General features: G+C 47.1%; 1 protein-coding gene across 1 annotated transcript in view; it reads left to right on the top strand.

Annotated features, from left to right (window-relative positions):
• LOC149339761 (uncharacterized) overlaps positions 1-18795 on the top strand; it is a 223574-nt gene that overhangs the window by 101791 nt on the left and 102988 nt on the right. Inside the window, exon 3 of the mRNA XM_089550561.1 lies at positions 13479-13619. Coding sequence (XP_089406687.1) covers positions 13479-13619 — 141 coding nt within the window. The remainder of the gene's footprint in view (positions 1-13478; positions 13620-18795) is intronic.

Here is an 18795-nt window from a genome sequence, read left to right as displayed (position 1 = left end):
GGGCTATCGCCGCAGCCAAACAAACTCTCGCACTGTGCGTTGCCCATCGTCTTCTTCGTCAAAAAATACTGCTATCACCTTAGCGCTATCCTACTGCTATCAGCGCTGTGTCGTCCATTTTCTTGTCTCTTGTTCTTGTCGTCGTTCGCGCTGTTTATTTAAGATTCAAAATCACCCTAATATTCGCGCGTTGAGCTACATGGTGCTAGTGACAGAGAGACGTGCGCTGCATGCTTTGGCGTGAACGACACTCTGCCAGAAACACGTAACTGAAGCAACACACGTTGGCGTTGACAACATTGTTCCAGAAACGCGGCACATTGGGTAAATTAGCTTTGACGATGAAAAAGTTGAAGATACGAATAACTGGCTCCCTGGGTTAGTGGACACCTCAATCGCACTTTCAGGTACGTGGCAGTGGTGTCCACCTGCAAAAAAAAAAACTCAGCTTCCGCACTGTATTCCGTGTTTCGCAATGCTGAACCACCAGCCATTTTTTTTTACTCGAGAAAAAAAGTGGGGATGGTAGTAAACAGCCTTGTCAGCCAGGAAAGCGATGAAAAGTTTTATATAAAGCATTATGATCGCGTAACAGTCAGCACATATAAAAGCGGAAAGTTAGCTTGGGCCCGACATGAGTTTCACTCTTCAAACACAGGAAGAGGCGCAGTAGTGAATATCTCGATAAATTTAGATTTTGTAATCATTTTACTGAATTCCTGCCCGGAAATATTTAGATTAACTGCTGTAGTTCGTGCAAATGGGGGGTGGGGGGCGATGGACACGTAAACCGAACCTTGTGAGTAAACTTCGTTGACAGACGCCGCAGAGGACAGTTTACTTCAACCTCGTCCTACATGCGAACTACTAGCCTTATAAGCCACATTTGACTAGATACTGTTTCTGAACACTTGCTCCTTTTATTTCAAACCAGACGTTCCTACTTGCCTGTACCTTTCTTCTTTGCATTGTAAAAAAAAACATTATGCCTTGTGTGCAGTGTGGAAACACCAAGTCCAAAAGCTTCTACATGCTACAAACCCCGTATTTAACACCCAGCACGATGTGGCGCGTTTTAATGCTCTCCACGGTAATGCGCTCTCAAGTTTCATGAGGTCTTTCTGTTTGATACCGGTCAACTCGCTTTCCGTAGAGACTGAATGCAGCGGCATACCACGCTGCGAAGTTTCGCTGTTATACCGTAGCCTGTATTACATGACGCCACAATGCACAAAAAAGGGCCTAACAAGGGCCACATCCTTGCATCCTGAAAGTATATGGCCTAAAGCTTCGAAAACCGTCGCAGTATGGCGAAACATCCGTTTGACAAAAACAAAATTGTTGCGCTTTCACTGTCTCCTCTGTTATTTATCTTCTTTATTTACGTTTTATTTCCCTCGTCGAGCATTCATAGGGCCAAGTGCACAGCGTCAAGAGCTATATTTCGCATTCCATGCGTTTTGTGCGATATCTCCATCTCATCCTCAGCGGAGAAAAAAAAAACAGCTGTTTCAAATTCCCTTCTGGTGGTTCTTATTTGCCCAGCGCGCGGGTTCGGAGCCTATAAGCGCACAAGTTTTGCAACGCAAGGAATAAAAAATTGCGAGAAAGGATGAACCGAGTCCCCGGGCGTCCACATTTTCCTGCGCTTCACGCTTTCTCTCTCTCTTTCATTTCTTGTTTTTTTTTCTTCTTTTATTTCCCTCTCTCTGCGAGCAAGTGCGGCGTCCACATCGTTGAGCCCTTTGTGAGGAATTTTACAAAGGACACTACGCCTTGCCCGCATTCATCATTTCGCTGTTGAGAAGCGTCCATTGTGTAGTCGTATGCTGCTCGCGTTCTGCTGTGCTCGCTTGGGCGCGGGTGATAAATATGGAGCCTCCCCTTCTCGAACTCCATTTCGTGCTTTTCGTCTTGCTCGCTTTTTTTCCCCTTTTTATTTTTTTCCGTACCTTGTTGAGAAAAGCGACGCGCATTTTTCTTACTGCTGTCTTGCTTCGTTTGCTTCCGGCGCCTCACTGGCATCATTCGTGTTTGGTGCTGCGTTGTTTTCGTTGTACGTTTTTTTATTCTACTCCCGACTACCACGGGGCCAATCTTGCAAGGAAGGAGAGCTCGTTTCGAGCGTTCTCGGCAAGCGCCGCGTTGCCTCTCACCGTTGCGCATTCAAACCCACTGGTTTCACCAGGGTGCGCCCGAATAGAATAAAAATATACTCTCTTTCTCGTTGCTTTTGGAGTGAGTTGCATCTTTTTCTTTCTTTCCTGTGCCTTTGTGGTTGTTTTTTTCCCTCCTGCACCGTCGAGAAAACGTAACAAAGCAGACGTAGGTCAAATGCTTAGGGGAATCCCCCACGGGGGAGTATATTTTAATAAGAGAGTAATTACTCATTGGCATCCACCTAAACGCAGCCACATGGCTACACAGGAAAGATACACAGCTTTTTCAGAGATTTCGTTGTTAAAGAAGAATTCGTCCTGGTCCGGGGTTCGAACCACTAACCACTGCTTCATCGGAGCAGTCGCTCTACCAAATGAGCTAACCGGGACGGCAAGCTTATGCTGTAGCGATGCCATTTGGGTGGACGCCGATGAGTAATTACCCCCTTATTGCAAAGCAAACTTAACAGATTTCTTTTATGTAAGCTACACTCCGCTCTCATGCTTTGCGCCAGGTACACCTGCAATCATTAATACAGTATGGTCACCCAACGTGGCTAAAGATGCAGCTTCTACAAGCTTTTACCTTGTTTCCCCGCTTCTCGTAATTGTACGGAAGTCTAACTTACGTACACCTCGCAGCGGTATTTTTAATGGCTTTCCTCATTCGATTTGCGCCAGATGCCAGCAGTGACATGGTCTGGAGTTGTTTTAGCACAACACCTTTGTTCACTTTTGCTTCGCATTTCTGTAAATGACACAAGAAATTTTTATAACGTTTCTAGCTAGAGATATTTCATCACTAAAACTCTCCAAAAGACCACTTATTATCATGTTGATCGTTTTCTGAAGTTCTTCACTGATGTTTTTAGCCGAGGACATGGCGGCCTTAATAAGTAATCAGTTCTCCTCTTCAATAATTCGCCTCTTTTTCGTTGATCGTGTCCCCTTTTTGGTACCAGAGCTGATGGCAGAGATTTCGGTCTGTGCTCTGCACTGGCAACCTTCCCACGGCTTATGAACACAGTCCTTGCAGATTTCAAGTGACAGACATGCCTCGTCTATCTTGACGACGTAGTGGTCTTCGCCCCAGGGTTTGAAGCGCACCTTCGCCGCATCGAAAGAGTCCTGCAAACTATTCCATCTTCTGGGCTTACCTCAAAAAATGAGAAATTTCATTATTCTTCCACCAAGCTCAAGTTCGTGGGCCACGTGTGTTCGTCGGTGTCCGACCCGATCCATAGAAAATGACCGCTTATTGCCAACTTTCCTACCGCAAGCCCAGAAGGCCATCCTACGATTTCTTGGATGATGTGCTTACTACCGGCGCTTTGTAAATGACTTCACTCGAATCGCTGAGCCCGTGAAGCGCCTGACACGGACAGACACCCCTTTCACTTGGCACGCCCCACAATCCAAAGCATTCGAAATCATCAACGCCATCTACAAGCACCTCCAGTACTGGCCCACCTCGACAAAAACGCCGACACGGAGCTTCATATCGACGCAAGCAACGTAGGCCTGGGCGCCGTCCTGGTCCCAATCCGGGGCAGTCACGAACGTGTCATCGCTTACGCAAGTCTTTCCTTGCCTAAAGCCGAATTTAACTATTCCGCCATCGAGAAAGAATGCCTAGCCATGGTGTCGGCGGCGTCTAAATTCCGGCCCTGCCTTTATGAGAACCCTTTCAGTGTCGTCACTGACCATCAAGCCCTGTGCTGGGTGGCGACCATCAAGAGCCCGCCAGCTAGCCTTGTGAGATGCCTACAACTTCAGGAGTTCGACATAAGTGTCACATACAAGTCTGGGCGCTAGCACTCGGTCGCCGACTGCCTCACGCGCGCCCCGGTATATCCCCGCACCGACGACACTACCGCCGATGTCATCCTCGTGAACGCCATCAACGCAACATGCCTCGCCGAGCAGCATTCTGCCGACGCTGAACTTCGTCACATCATGGACTTTCTAAACGGTACAAGCGCGACTGTCCTGCGAGCTTTCAAGCGCGTGCTGCCGTCGTTATGCATTCACGACGGTGTTCTGGCGAAGAAAAATTTCTCTGCGCGCAATACTCTGTATCTGATCGTTATACCTGCGAGCTTGCGCGATAAAATCTTAAAAGCGCACCATTTAAGAATCGCTCGTATGCTTGCACGAATCCAAGAAAAGCATTACCGGCCTCGACTTAAGGCGGACGTTGCCCGCTAAGTCAGGACGTGTCGTAGCTGTCAGTGTCGCAAGTTGCCCTCAACAAACACCATTGGATTCTTGAAGCCAATACAACCAGACCCTTCGAGCAGCGTCAAGACTCTTCCAGCAGATCGGCAGGCACATGCTGGGACCCTTCCCAATTTCACTTTCGGGTAACAAGCGTGCCATCGTGGTCACGGACTACCTCACGCGATACGCGGAAACCTCAGCTCTGTCAAGCGGCCAAGCCATGGAAGTTGCAAAATTCTTCGTCCTTCACATTGCTCTGCATCATGGCGCCCCGGAAATTCGAATCGCCGACCGGGGTACCGCATTCACCGATGAAATGCTGCAGCAGATATTGCTGCTCAGTCATACAACCCACCGGTGGGCATCATACCATCCTCAAACGAAACGACTAAACAAAACGCTCGCTGACATGCTCTCAATATATGCTGACGTCGCGCATAAAACCTGGGACGAAGTGCTACCCTACGTCACCTTTGCGTACAGTACCACGGTACAGGAAACAACCAGCATGTCACCGTTCCGCCTAGAAGGGCAAGCCTTAGTAAGGTGCTTTATAGCCACCGCGGTGGCTCAGTGGTTATGGCGCTCGGCTGGTGACAAGAAGGACGCGGGTTCCATCCCGGCCGCGGCGGTCGAATTTCAGTGGAGGCGAAATTCTACACGCCCGTGTACTGTGCGATGTCGGTGCACTTTAAAGAACCAGAGATGGTCGAAATTTCCGGAGCCCTTCACTACGGTGTCCCTCATAGCCTGAGTCGCTTTGCACGTTAAATCCTCATAAGCAAAATGCATAAGAATGAATCGTGAACATGATCTCCGAATGTCGCTTCTGTTTAGTTACTTTGTGGTTTTATTTAGCGTGACTCCAAACCAATAATGCAGTGGTACAAGAAGAGGCATCATGCTTCCAGGTCTTTATATTCAAGATTATGTTTGAACTACTTATGTTTGAACTCCATATCCAGGAGGGGCCCAGTTTCGGGGTCACTTGGTGCGCAACTTAAAGTGTTCGCAGTTGTTTGATAGAGACTGTTCTGCGTACCGTACTTCTTATACGACGTGTTTCACCTAAGACTTTACACAATTTTTAAAAATAGACTTTCCGAACTAGAAGCGGTATTGCATTGTCAGCGGTGTAGTTCATCAGAAACAACACAAAACATGCTAATTAGCAGGCTTGTTAACTAATATTGAATAGTTCACTTTTTAACCACTATTGTTAACCTCCCTAATCCTTAGACGCATGTAGTCCACCGTAAGTGATATCCATATCAGTTTCTATAATGTCAAAAACGCGGCTGCCGTCGATGCTGTAGCCCAACAAATTTTGCATATTTCGACAAGTTACGTGCACTGGAAAAGTTGCTTTGCCTGCAAGCTTCTCGAAAGCGCGTGTGTTTTGGCACGACGTAACCGAAATTTGCGCCAAAGGTAACCGCGTTTTCTAAATTCTAAAAAGTGCTGTGAATATTCCTATGAGTAATTAAGGAGCCTAATAGCAGCAGTTAAAAGTTAGCTTTTCTATATTACTTAGCCAGCCTTGTAGTTAGCTGGCCTTAGCGCATTCTGATGCACTACACCGCTGGTATTGCTCTTCCGAAAAAAGCGCTGTGATAACTGAAAAAGCGTATTTTTAAAAAAAGATATACTGTACACTGTACTGCATACAATATGAAAAAATGAGGTTGTTGTCCGCGGTATCTACTGAGCCGGGAGCGCCACAAAAGCTCCATAGGAATGCTAAATAGTTTAGCAACAACGAACCACTTTTATTATAGAGTATAAGCTGGGGAATCCCGATTTGAGCAAGCCCTGCACAGATCACCAAACATTTTCGTTTTGCTTATCAGTGACGTGCAGAAGGGCTGCTGTTAATTAGCCTCTCGCTTTTTTTAACGTGAGATCGTTAGCACCCCCATGTCAAAAAATATTGTCCGGTGTTGCGACCATTTGAAGCCTCGCGGATGGAGACTACAGCAACCTAAGTGGGCCACTTAAGTCACATAACCTAGCAGCATCATCACAACCTGCCCACCGCATTGTGAGCAAAAACTCCGCGGCAGGTGGCAGTTAATTTAATAATTGGCCGCTAGAAGTTGCTTGGAAGGAGCAACCTGGGTACCAAAATCCCCACCTATGGCAGCACCTGCCATCCCAGGGTAGGGGCACATCGCTTAACCACTGCACCACTGTGCCACGATTGGTATGAAGACTCTCAGCGACCTGTGAATGTAAAGTAGAGAATAGACCGATTTCACAAAGCCTACTGCGCATGCGCGCGTTTACCGGAAGTAGCCAGCCGCCATCTTGGCTGTAGTCCTTCGTGGCGTCGTCTGCACGACAGCCTACATTACTTTGCGCCTTGACTGGCATTATACCCGGCCGCAGTAGCTTTCCGCCGTTTAGTTTATTGTTTTGAGCTCTATAAAGGAAACAGAGGCTCCACGGCGGAGTTTCGAGGGGTGCAATGCTAATCGCGGTAGGAGCAGCGCAGAGAGGGTGGTCAGTTGCCGCATGAAGTGGAGTGGCCGCGGTGGCGACGCTGCGTTTGTTCCTCGAACCTTGCTTTGGAAAATGCTGCAGGTGGCGATAAAAACGCGCTTGACCGCCGCTTTCGTTAATTTTGTCAGCAGAACATTTGAACGCATAGTGATGCACGCGATTTAATTAACGTCTTCAGACAGTATTTACATTTCTTGCCACCTCATTTTGCTGTTTCAGTATTCGCTGTATTCTTCTGGGCATTCGCTATAGACGTGTCACACAGCGTTTGTTGCCTTTATTTTTTCATCATAGCCCTTGATCAAAACCGGCCATGCGATTGTGTCTTTTCTTATTCACGTAAACACATACGAGATCTGTTAGAAAAGTATCCGACCTTATTTTTTTTTTGCGAACACCTGATGGATATGAAACAAGCGCGCTTGCACCGGCAGACCTTGAGCCGTCGTGCGCATGCACGAATTTTTTCCCGCCTGCCGATAGCGTCAGTCGCTAGGAGGCAGCGTTTAAGTGAGGTAGTGCGCAGTGCTCTCGTCGGTTTTTTAGTGCAAGCAAAATGGCGGTGCGACAGGAGCAGCGCTAATGTATCAAATTTTGCCAGAAACGGGGCGACAGCCAAGTGGAAACCATTTGGAATATTTAGACGGTTTTCGGTGATGATGCTTAGAGCAGCACACAAATTAAGCAATAGTACAACTGGTTTAAAGATGGCCGCACATCGGTGGAGAGCGAGCCACGCTCCGGTCGGCCATCAACATGCCGAAATGACCAGGTCATTGCCGAAGTGAACGCTGTGGCGACGCGGGACCATCGTGTGACTATCCGAGAAATTGTGGAAGAGGTGGACATCACCAATTTTTCTGCACATTCCATTATCCCCGAAAATTTGGCCATGGAGAAAGATGCGGCGAAATTCGCGCTGAAGGTGCTCACGGTGGAGCAAAAGCAGCTTCCTGTTGAAGTCTCATAGGATATGCTGGATTCCACAAACAGTGACCCCGACTTCATCAACACCATAATCGCTGGTGACGAGTCTTGGGCGTACAGGTACGACCCGGAAACCAAATCCCAGTCCTCACAATGGCAGAATTCCACGTCACCAAGACCAAAGAAGGCCCGCGAAGTGCGCAGCAATGTCACAGTGATGCTGACTGCTTTCTTTGACTCCCTGTGTGTGGCACACCACGCGTACGCACCCCACAAACTAAAAATTGACGAAAAGAATACTACAGGGATGTCCTCCGTTGCCTACGTGGTGCTGTGCGGCGCAAGAGACCGGAGTTGTGGTCAACAGGAAATTGGCGCATTCATCACGACAATGCTCCTGAACATTTTTCGCACTTGATTAAGATTTTTTTGGCGAAAAACCAAACCCCTGTAGTTCAACAGGCTTCTTACTCTCTGGATATGGCCCCCTGAGACTTCTGGTTGTTTCCCAAAGTCAAGAGGTCATTGAAAGGAGCGCGATTTTAGACAAGAGAGGACATTATGGCTGCAACGACAGCTGAGCTAAACTCCATTCCGAAAAAGGCCTTTTCGGAATACTTACAACAGTGGCAGCACATCTGGGAGAAGTGTGTTGAGTCCCAGGGAGACTACTTTGATGGTAATTAGGTTTCCAACGCTCCAGTTATGCCATTTTTTTTTCTTCGGCCAAAGGTCGGATACTTTTCTAACAGACCTCGTACATGTATTCACAACGTGCTCGGCGGGTCACCAGCAGGAAAGGTGAGCGATTCGAGCGAGCTATGCCGTTTTTATAAATGGAGATGTGACAAATGCTTGTGTTCAGTACAAAATGAGAAAAGGAGAAGCCAGTCGGGGAGCTTTTGAGTACGCCTAATTAGGGTTTAGGGGATTTTAATTTCGTGACGAATAGTTTTATTTTGATTATTGATAAACTAATTACTTTTTTATTTAGGTTAATATAATCTTCTGCCAGGGCGTCTCCCGTACGACTCACTTTCGCTATTTTCGTAGTACGAGTCTGAACAGGTTGACTGATTGGTAAACACTAGATGGCCTTTTTTATCGAAAACAACGGACAAAATGTGGGTGATATCCCGGCTTAAATGGCATGTGGCTGTTACCGGAATACCATGTATACTCAACGACCAGTGAGCAACAAAACGTTTGAAATTATTCCACATTTCGACAGTTTTATAGCCTCGCTTTCTCATTCCGTGAAATAGAGAAAGCATTATCGCTAGTATGGGAGCTCGAGACGTCAGGAGTGAATACGTGCATCAAGCTAACATTGAGGATTCCTGAATATAACAATAAATCTTAGCACACTTGTTCCCTTACAACCTTGCACCGGGCAGAAATCGCTGCAAAGAAGGCTTGGCGACACAGCACGAAGGCAAATCCGATTGCCTTCTTTTTAACAATTTAAGGGACTGCCTCAAAGCTGAGAGCCGCGTAAAAGGCATTTAATACAGTTCAGAACTTGAAAATTTGCCATTTGTAATTGTCCACTGATCAACAGGGACAGTACGGCTAAATGTACTGAACAGCACTTCTTCAGCTGCCTCTCGTGAACAGCTTCTACGCAATGTCTTGGCTACTTTTTCTCTTCTAGAAAACGGAAAATCCGGGACGCTCTGCTTCGCACAGTTGTCGGAGCTCACGACACTCCTCAGGTGAACGCACTTGTCCCGCAAATACAGCATTCCCGCAGAGAAACACCGTGTGGCGACGCAAACCGGGCTGCTTCTCGCGCGTGCGCCACGCATCGCGCTGACGCGGCCGCCGGCCGGAGTACCACAACTCCCAGAGTGCATCGCGGCGGCGGTGGCGTAGCGCAACTGCTTGTGAAATCGGTCTATTACAATTGCGCATACACGGGCATTAACCCGTTAATGCTATCGAGTCATACCCTTAAAGAGGAGCGAAAGTGTACCCTCCAGTTTTTCTGTTGTTGTTTTTTTTCGGCTGTGACTTCTAAATTCATACAGAGCCGAGCTGCGCAGAATAGAAGATAGTGCTGCTTGCCCACGACCGGGGCGCTACAAAGACCACGCCCCATGGACACGGCCGACTCTACTTTCCCTCTACCTCATTCTGTCCCTTTATATCTCTCCTCAGTCGGGTCATTACGCGTGGCTAACTCCACTCCCGTTCCTTTCATCTCTGCCTTTTCTTCGCACGTGAGCATCCATTACTTGTTACTTTCATCCTTAGGTCCACAAATGAAGGCCGCCTTCTGTGTCTCATATAACTAGAACAGCCCTCCGCATTGTAAAATGAACGCAGTCAAGCGCTGTTCACCCCAGGGAGTAACGCGAGACTGCAGCTTGCTTCTTTTGTCTTGTTAACCTGTGCAAAATAAAAATAAAGTTCTTTATTCGCAAAGTTCCAAATGGGCTGGCTCTCTACCGCTTCTTTTTAGCGCAACGGTGGCAGGCGCTGTCTTTCTCGGTTTCAGAATAAACGCACGCTCTGTCCTGTAAAGAAAAATTGAAGACATCCATGTCGCAACTTCTCAGTGCCAGTGTCCGTTTCGGGTAGGGAATAACACTGCGCAGAACCGCAGCGCGCACTCTGCCGTTGATGCTAAGGGACGCAAACGTTTTCCATCCTTTGAGGCTGACGGCTTGCGAAATTCTTCTTAGCGGCTGCTATCGAGTGCAAAGAAGTATAACTCTACGTCGGCAATGCCGTGGACCGACTCCTCCGGCCTATATTACTCAGCCGGGACCCTGCCGGTATCCTGGCTTCTTCCAATATGACAAAGACGTCCCGTTTCGCCGAGCGCCTGCTTCTTTTCCAACCGCTTATCGTACTTCTGTATCCTCGTGTTCTTGCGCAACAGACATTGCGGAACGGTGCTACGCTTAGACTGATGCGATTTATTTCGTTATTTTCTTTTTAAAGTGATTATCTACCAAGCACCGGCCCGGGGATCTTGCTTTAGCTATACGTACTGATGTGTCTGTTTTGGCAGAGAAAAAGACTGCAGAAAATGGGGACCCACCTAGCTATCTTTCCAGGAGCGACGTCAAAAGGTAACGTCACAGAAGCATCGTACATCGTCCCCTGCATCTTCTTGGAGGAGGTGGCGCGCTATGCTCTGTTTAGCTTTTGCTTCTATTTTCTGTCATATTTGTACCCGCAGGGCAAGCAGTTTCCACAGCGCAAAATACGCGAGAGCGGAGCGGCTGCGAAAAAGCATCTCTCAGCAACGCGACTGGGTCAATGTTGCCTGTCGGCGCACGGAACTTGGCGAAACCGTAATGCATTCTTGATGCGGCCCAAACTTTGCCATCGGCGCTCGTCGCATCTCGCGGGCGACCCGCCCTTTCGGCGCGTGATTATTTGCGGAGTCGTTTTCGAAGAACATTTCGGGACGTCGGCGGCGTAGTAGGCGAAATGCGCGGGGTCGGGGTCGTGCTCTCCACGTCGTCTTTTCTGCATGAACATGTGAACAAGAGCTGTTTATCCTTGCATGAAGTCATCAACGTTTCAACGCGCTCTTTTTACGTAATTCTGTTCGAAACGAGAATGCGCTGACGAACTTTTGTTAAGATGACATTCGGGCGGGTTTGCGTGCGCTGAAACCTGTTAACTCTTGACGGCTGGTTTTTTAATTTGATTTGTTTTATAATTTCGGTTCTTCTTTATTACTCTCTATCTTTTTTTTTTCATGACACTATGTTTTTTTTTTTTTTTGTCCGGCGCTAAAGTAATTGCTCTTGTATAAAAAAGGTTTGTAGCGGTTCCCGTCCGGACTTCAAGAAACAAGTCTTTTCTGTATTCGCGACACGTTTCCGCCGTTAAGTCAACTTCTCAAGTTGTCCCTTTTTACAACAAATGAAATTAGCATCAAACATCTGCGCTGCTTGACCGCAAGCATAACCCTTAAATCAAGGTAGACATAAATTTGAACGGGAACTAATATAGCCATAAGTACAAAACAAAAAGCACAGTTTCCTAATCCTTAAGTTGCTTCTCCGCAGTGCATTTTGCCAAACTGAAATCTAAACAGGCAGTTTTCTAATTAGGCATTGTGAGCGAAGTTCGGGCATTCTTCGACGTCGGGTATGTGGACGGGGTTTTAATATTACCAGATCGGAATATCATAGAGCGGAAAGTGCAAAAAACTGTGCTTATAATTCCTGTTTGGAGAACTGCCTATTCCGCCGTAAGTTGAGCGGAGTGCATTCTTAGAAGCGAAGGTAACAAATAGGTAACTCCTAATTTACAGAATAGAAACACATTCGTAGTAATAAATTAAAAGGCCGATCGGAGCAATACCGCTTTGGCGCAGCTTCACGGGAAAAATATCGAACACCTGCTGTGTGGATACCCTGCGTTAAGCACCGAAAAGTAACTTATGTGTACGCTTTAGGCAACCCTGATGCCCGCCTGCTAAAGGAGCATAAAATATTTGGTAGCTTGCAAAGCACTATTTCCACGTTTCAGACTTTGCAGTGCGCGTGTCATTACCGTAAATCCTTTATTCTAAACCCACTTCTCTCTTCTTTCTCCTCCTTTCACATCATCTGTCCGCCTTCTTTTCTATGTGCAGAGGAACCATCCGGAACACCCTTCTTTTTAATCGTCTTGTCTTTCCTCTTCCTGTCTCTCTCTCACTATAATATTGGTGACTTCTGCGCGTTTATAAAAAAAAAATAGGATATTTAGGCCCACTTAGAGTTGCCCGATTCTATCAACAATTCCTATTTTTGTCCCTGATGATGACCAGGCAAAAATTTGGGGCTTCCACGAAATTTGCGGTGGTGCGCCTGTAGTTCTAAGCGCATGGGAAAGCAAGCGCGGCGCACTGCAGACGATCATAGGCCAGAAGGAAGCACAGGAAATAAAATTAGTTTCGATGGACGTTATAAAAGTGTGAAGAAAATATATAAAATGAGGGACGTTCTAGATATGGCTATATAATCAACGTTTACTTATACTGGAGAAAAGGATTACAGGACTAACCAGAAGCTAAGAAATGTCAAGTTAAGCACAAGTTGAGTATAAAATAAAACGAACATTTTCACCTACTCGTTGTCTTCACTCGTACACAGACCAAGGCTTGTACATTTCATCAACTTTGTACACAGACATCTGTCCTGCCGGCGATGACGGCGATCATGTGTTTTATGTGAGCGCAATTATCTATACTCCCCCTTATAACTTGTTCGCTGTGCAAACACGAAGCGACGGCTTCCACGCTCTTGGTGCTGGCTCGGTATCCCGCCAGAACAGAAAACACGTTGAAGCCGCGTTCTCGCCATGATGATAATTTGAGAAAATACGCCTAGGCGAAGAAGACGTTTATTGACCACACAACGCCTGTATGAACGCATCACGAGTTAACACGTCGCACTCGAGGCTTGAATTAGATTGCAAAGTTGCATAAATGTCATGCGTAAGAGAGGACGAACAATAATCCCATAGCTGGAGAATGCAGTGCAGAAAACATGATGCGATCTCCTCTGCACCCCTCGTCTCCTCTTCTACCTAAGTACTTAACTAATAAACAACCCTACACGCGACTCTCTGGCTACTGTGTCCGCAGCTTAGTGACAGTGCCCTAGATAGCGTTCAACTGCTCACAATGTATCGTTTTTTTTCTCTCACTTGGCGCAGGTGTGGGCTTCTACATTGGCGACCCGTGCAACCAGACATGCAGCCGCGTTCTGTACCACGTGTTCTGCAACGTCACCTCCCGACGCTGCGAGTGCAGGCCAGACTATCCTGTCAACATCAACAACAGACAGTGCGTCAAAGGTAAACGACATCTCAAAACACTTGCAGAGTTTTAGCGCTTATTAAACCTACTGATGCGATCGAAAGCTCTGTTAAGCATGGTTACGTGTAGTTTGGCGCCGGAGTCGGTTCGGCACGCGCCTCATCAAAGGCGAGACGGAGCGACCTAAAGCCAGCGAAGCAGCTGTTATACTCCTCGCTAGTCACGTGGTACAGCAGCGGCTCGACAAGGCTCCGAGAGAGCGAAGCTGCGGTGCCTCTCCACAGAGAGTCACGTGGTATGACGTCACTTGCCACACCTCCGCTCTGCCGTCTCAAGGTTAAACAGGCACCAAACTTGACCTTGGGAGTTGTAGTGCGAAGAGTGGAGCTTTCGCTTTATTATCTTCCGCTCACCTGCTCCAGGAGGAAAGAAAAAAAACGAACTGCTTGCTTGGATTTAAAGGGCATTCCTTGGCCGGGCAGCCTTCGTCAGAACTCTGCACTCCACTCTTCCGGCCATCAGGATGCTTCTGGTATTGCATTCCAAGTTCTGCTATGCTCTTCACTGTAATGAGTGTCGGCGGAGAGTTGAAGCAATACTGAAATGATTGGACGCCTGCTTCATGCAATGAACCGCGTCCTTCCGACAAAGGCTGTAGACGTAAAACTGACGATGTTGTCGTCTGAGCAGAACTCTGCTACTAGCTCGCTTTTTACCTATAAACCACTCGTTTACTTTCGTCTCAAGCACTTTGAGACTCTACGTACGAACTGACAAATCTTGTGACACTCCTGCGCTCCTGGCGGGCTCCGTTCCACCCTCTTTCAAGCCTGAAAAATATAGTGAGTGCGGATATTTGAGGCTTTCCTCCTCATCTGCCGAGGCTAGTTGTTTTCTCCGTTTCTATCATCAATTTGTGGAGTTCTGGTGGATAGCAATGGGAACCTTGTGCTATTGCTTAAGTGAGCACCACGTCTCTTGCTTTTTCGACGACAGGCGTTGTTGCCAACGGAACCACTGAACCGAATGTGTCTATATTACTCACATACGGCATTTGGTAGCACCAAGATAAAGGATGCTGTTACAACTACAGCGATGAAGTGAGGGGATAAGGAGGAGAGCAAGGAGGAAAATTGGTTTCGAGGAAAGGAAACGACTCAGTAACATCTCACTTTTTGGCGGACACTTCAACCTCGCTGTGAAGGAAGTGGGAGCGAAAGATGGGTGGAAGTCTCTGGAATGATTTCGCCCACCTGGGTATCTCTAACGTGCACTGATATCGGGCGCCTTTTCAGTTTCGCCTCCATCGAAACGCGGCCACCGCAGCCGGGTTCGAACTCGGGCACTCCAGCTCAGTAGCCGAGCGCGCTAACCACTACGCCACAGAGGTGGGTGAATTTAAGGAGAAACGGGAAACGTGCATCAAGCTCTGCCACCGCGGAAACAGCGTGGAGACAGAGAGAAGGGAAAGAGTGCGCGAGGCGTGCTTTTAGGATCGCACTGCATTTCACGCAATTTTCAAGTGTGTTTGCGATCAGGAGAGATAGTTCAGCCACACTGTAACACTCATTTATACTGCGGTTGTGTGCCAAGAAAGAAGTTGATCGCAAATGCATGCAAGCTGAAGGTGAACGGCTGTGGCGAACCAACCAAATAGAGAAGCACATAGAGACTAAGCCGCGGACTCAGCACACTGATGGAAGCACGGCGGCGGCAGCCGAGAGGGAAACAGTTTGACGCTAAAAGATTACAAGATTGTATGGCGGTGGCACGAATAATAGTATATTGGTTAATAGTAAAGAATTATTTACTTCGTATTTGTGTAGCCACCGTAGCACAATGGTTATGGAGCTCGGCTGGTGATCCAGATGACGCTGGTTCGATCACAGCCATGGCGGTCGCAATTGAATGGAGGCGAAATGCTAGAGCTCCGTGTACTGTGCGATCTGAGTGCACGTTAAAGAACGCCAGCAGACGAAATTTCCACAGCTTTTCACTACGGCGTCCCTCATAGCCTGAGCCCCGCCACCCCACTTCTCAAACCATAAATGACTGAGAAAACTTTGCGACAACTCTCAGCTGACATAAGCTTGCTGTGCGTAGTGTGCGGCTGTAAGCTTTGAATGATGCTAAAGGCGGCGTTCGGGCAGTTAGATTGTGTATACGAATGCGGGAGTGCATTTAACGGCAACATTTTTCACCACTCTTTGTCGGCATATTTCTGCTCCTCTGTGCGTCTATCACACGAGAAAATTTTAAAAAATAAAATAGACGCGGAAAGGCACAGGCTTCAGCATGATTCAAACCCACTCCCCTTAGATGTCAGTACGGGTACGCCACGCCCATTTGCGCCGACAGGAGCAGGAAGGCGCTGCTGGTCCTTTCAACTAGAGCCACTGAAGATGAAAACTCTGTTGAAACAAGCACTGCGAGAAAGCGCACAGAAAAATATACCTCATGCATAAACCCCCATAAGTAAGGACGATCAAAGAAGTTAGTTCTCATAATCAGTGCCGGCGAAGCATTAACTAAATTTGCCTGCAAATAAATTAGGGAGGGCACTTAAGGCTACTTACGTGCTGTGAATACGAAAGCATGAACGGGAGGTGTTCCGCTCCCGCGATGGCGCACTATTCTAACGCAGTGGCCAGCGAAGATGATCTGTTCGTGCCACCCTAATGGAAGCTGATGAAGACGACACCCGAACTCAGAGTGAGAGACTGGCAGTGTCGCGCGCGGGGTGTTGTGCTGCAGTGATGGCTTTTTGGTGCGAGGAGGAATTGGCACCAAAACGTTCTTCTATAAATTACACACCGAAGCTCTACCTGTTAACACACGGCTCCATAGGAAAGACATTTCTGTACTTTGTGTAAAGCGCCGTGGGTGCAATGTACCTGAAAACATTCAAAACTGTTTTATTACCTGCAGGGATGTGATCTTGTTTCGATCTATTGCAGAGAACGCCAAAGAAAGACTTTGTTTCAAATCCCTACCGTCTTTGTTACCTTGCGGTTACCCAGCCTGATTATGAACCATGTGACATGTTTTTCTTCATTGGACTTCACAGCCAGTGAAAAACGCGCATGCTGGACCGCAACGCTGGACCCCTTGTTTCAGCCAGAAGCCATTTCACCCCAATGATGCTCCAACTCAGGGACATTTGTGATGAGAGGGACTTTCTACCAGACTGGTTTCCGCTGCTGATGCGGTGTCTATTTTTGTCGCCCGTTTAGCTGGGCTCCCTTCTGTCAGGCTGGTACAGTGCAGTCATTAGCTGCGTGTTTTGTAAATAATTTGCATATATATCCTTTCTGCACGTGCATAACCTGTCGTAGTACCTACCATGTCGGGAAAAAAAATTAAATGATGGCGTAGTGTTCAAATGTCAGCTAACTCATCTCTTTGCCTGGGTTCAAAACTCACTTCAGAAGTAATTTTATTTACGAAGTTTTCTTTTCTTCCTTTCCTGCTGATTTAGGCAACTCCGATGTCGTCATGAAGTCGCGTGCGTTTCGGGCACGTTTCTCGCAGACGGAACTCCGGATTTTTTTTACTGATCGCCCATATAATGTTCTCCCATTAAAATGCAAGGAGTATCCGATGAGAACTGGGGTGAAAAAACGCAATACTGGGAAAATCTACCGCACATAAAAATGGACTAAAACTGTACCGCCAGTACAGAGAAGCTGGATAAGATGATGACGTCGCATTTGTTTCGTGGACGAACTCGGAACAAAAGTTGCAAAAACTCTGTGGAAGCGGTGAATGAAAATCTTGGCGCAATGAATAATGAGCAAAAAAATATTTTTTTTTTTTCTAGAAACAACTTAGAGGCGGTAACCTTGCCGAATATCGACAGACCATGTAGGGCGAATGTCTCAGCATAGAACTGTACAGCCGACACGCGGTTTTTCCAATAGTTCTTAGTGTGCGTGTACGCGCTTAATGGCACTCCAAGGAACATGGGTGATAAGCGCGTCCAAGCCACGCCAGCAAGGTGTAGATCTTCGCGGCAGCCTGCAGCCCCCTACATATTGCGGTTTTGTTTTATCAATGCTCCTTAGCACCAGTACACTGTGACTTTTTGTAAACGACTGCTGCACGACTGCCGCAGAACTGTGATATTCAGAAAAATGGCGAAAATCTTCAGTAGAACGGGTCTCAACAGGGGCTTAAAGGCCTTGTTAAATTATACATAAAGGTCATCAGGCCCAGGTATTTTTGAAAGTGGCAACTGTACAATGGCATCCTCTATTTTCTCTAAAGTTAAAGTGCCACTTATTGACAAGCACTCATTATCTGAAAAGGGCTTCACAAGGTAGACGAATCGCGCCACAGCAACCGCATCTGAGGCTTAGGAGCAAGCAGAATCTGAGACGTGTAGTATTTCTCGAATTCCGGTATTATGAAATTCATGGTGGTCACTAAGGCACGACCAGAAAAAAGCGCTGATATTATCTTGGCAACCGCATGACGTAGCCACTTAAGCAAAGCCTGACGAGTTAGTTCTTCACAGTACAAAGAGCAATTGGCGCGAGACTGATGAAACTCTGTAGCTTTGCGCGTCAAACTGTTAAAGGCTTCACACCAGCGATTTCCTCCGAGTACAAGCAAGCTAGAAGCGTCACAATCAAGACCATAAAGGTTATAAAGCGGTTTCAGTAAGCATTTTGCTTAAGTACTTTAAAGTTGGGGCCCTACCGAACCTATTTCAATAGATATGCTTCGCACTCATTCCTTAAACATCTCCTAAGCGCCATATAAGTGCATTCACCTTGAGAAACAAGATTCGAAAATCAAAATTTGCTCGTTCTTTTTAATCCTCATCGCCAATCATCGTAGTATTCAGTTTCCGAAGAGCCCAGCGAGGTTGGAACTTAGGAGAGGGGCATTCACCAATAGAAACAATAAACATGCTGTTATCAGAAAAAGTCGCTGCCTTTATGCAATGCGAAATGCGTCGGGTTAGGAGAGCCGAAGATACGTAGATCCTGTCCAGATGGGCATGCAAATTTTCTTGGATGCGTGTACAGCAGCAGGATGTAGGCCCAGATAGCCCACTGTCATATACATGCATGTCCACGTTTTTAGTGATTCTAGATAGCACTGCAAAAATTCTATCGCTATTTCTGCTCAGTTGAGAACGACTATTGTGGTTACACATGCAGTTAAAGTCCCTCATCAAAACAACGTGACGCTCAGATTCAAGAAGAG

Source organism: Amblyomma mixtum, chromosome 6 (genome assembly GCF_055824585.1).
Source record: "Amblyomma mixtum isolate Tamu chromosome 6, ASM5582458v1, whole genome shotgun sequence".
Lineage (NCBI taxonomy): Eukaryota > Metazoa > Arthropoda > Arachnida > Ixodida > Ixodidae > Amblyomma > Amblyomma mixtum.
This window is presented reverse-complemented; position numbering and strand designations above follow the sequence as displayed.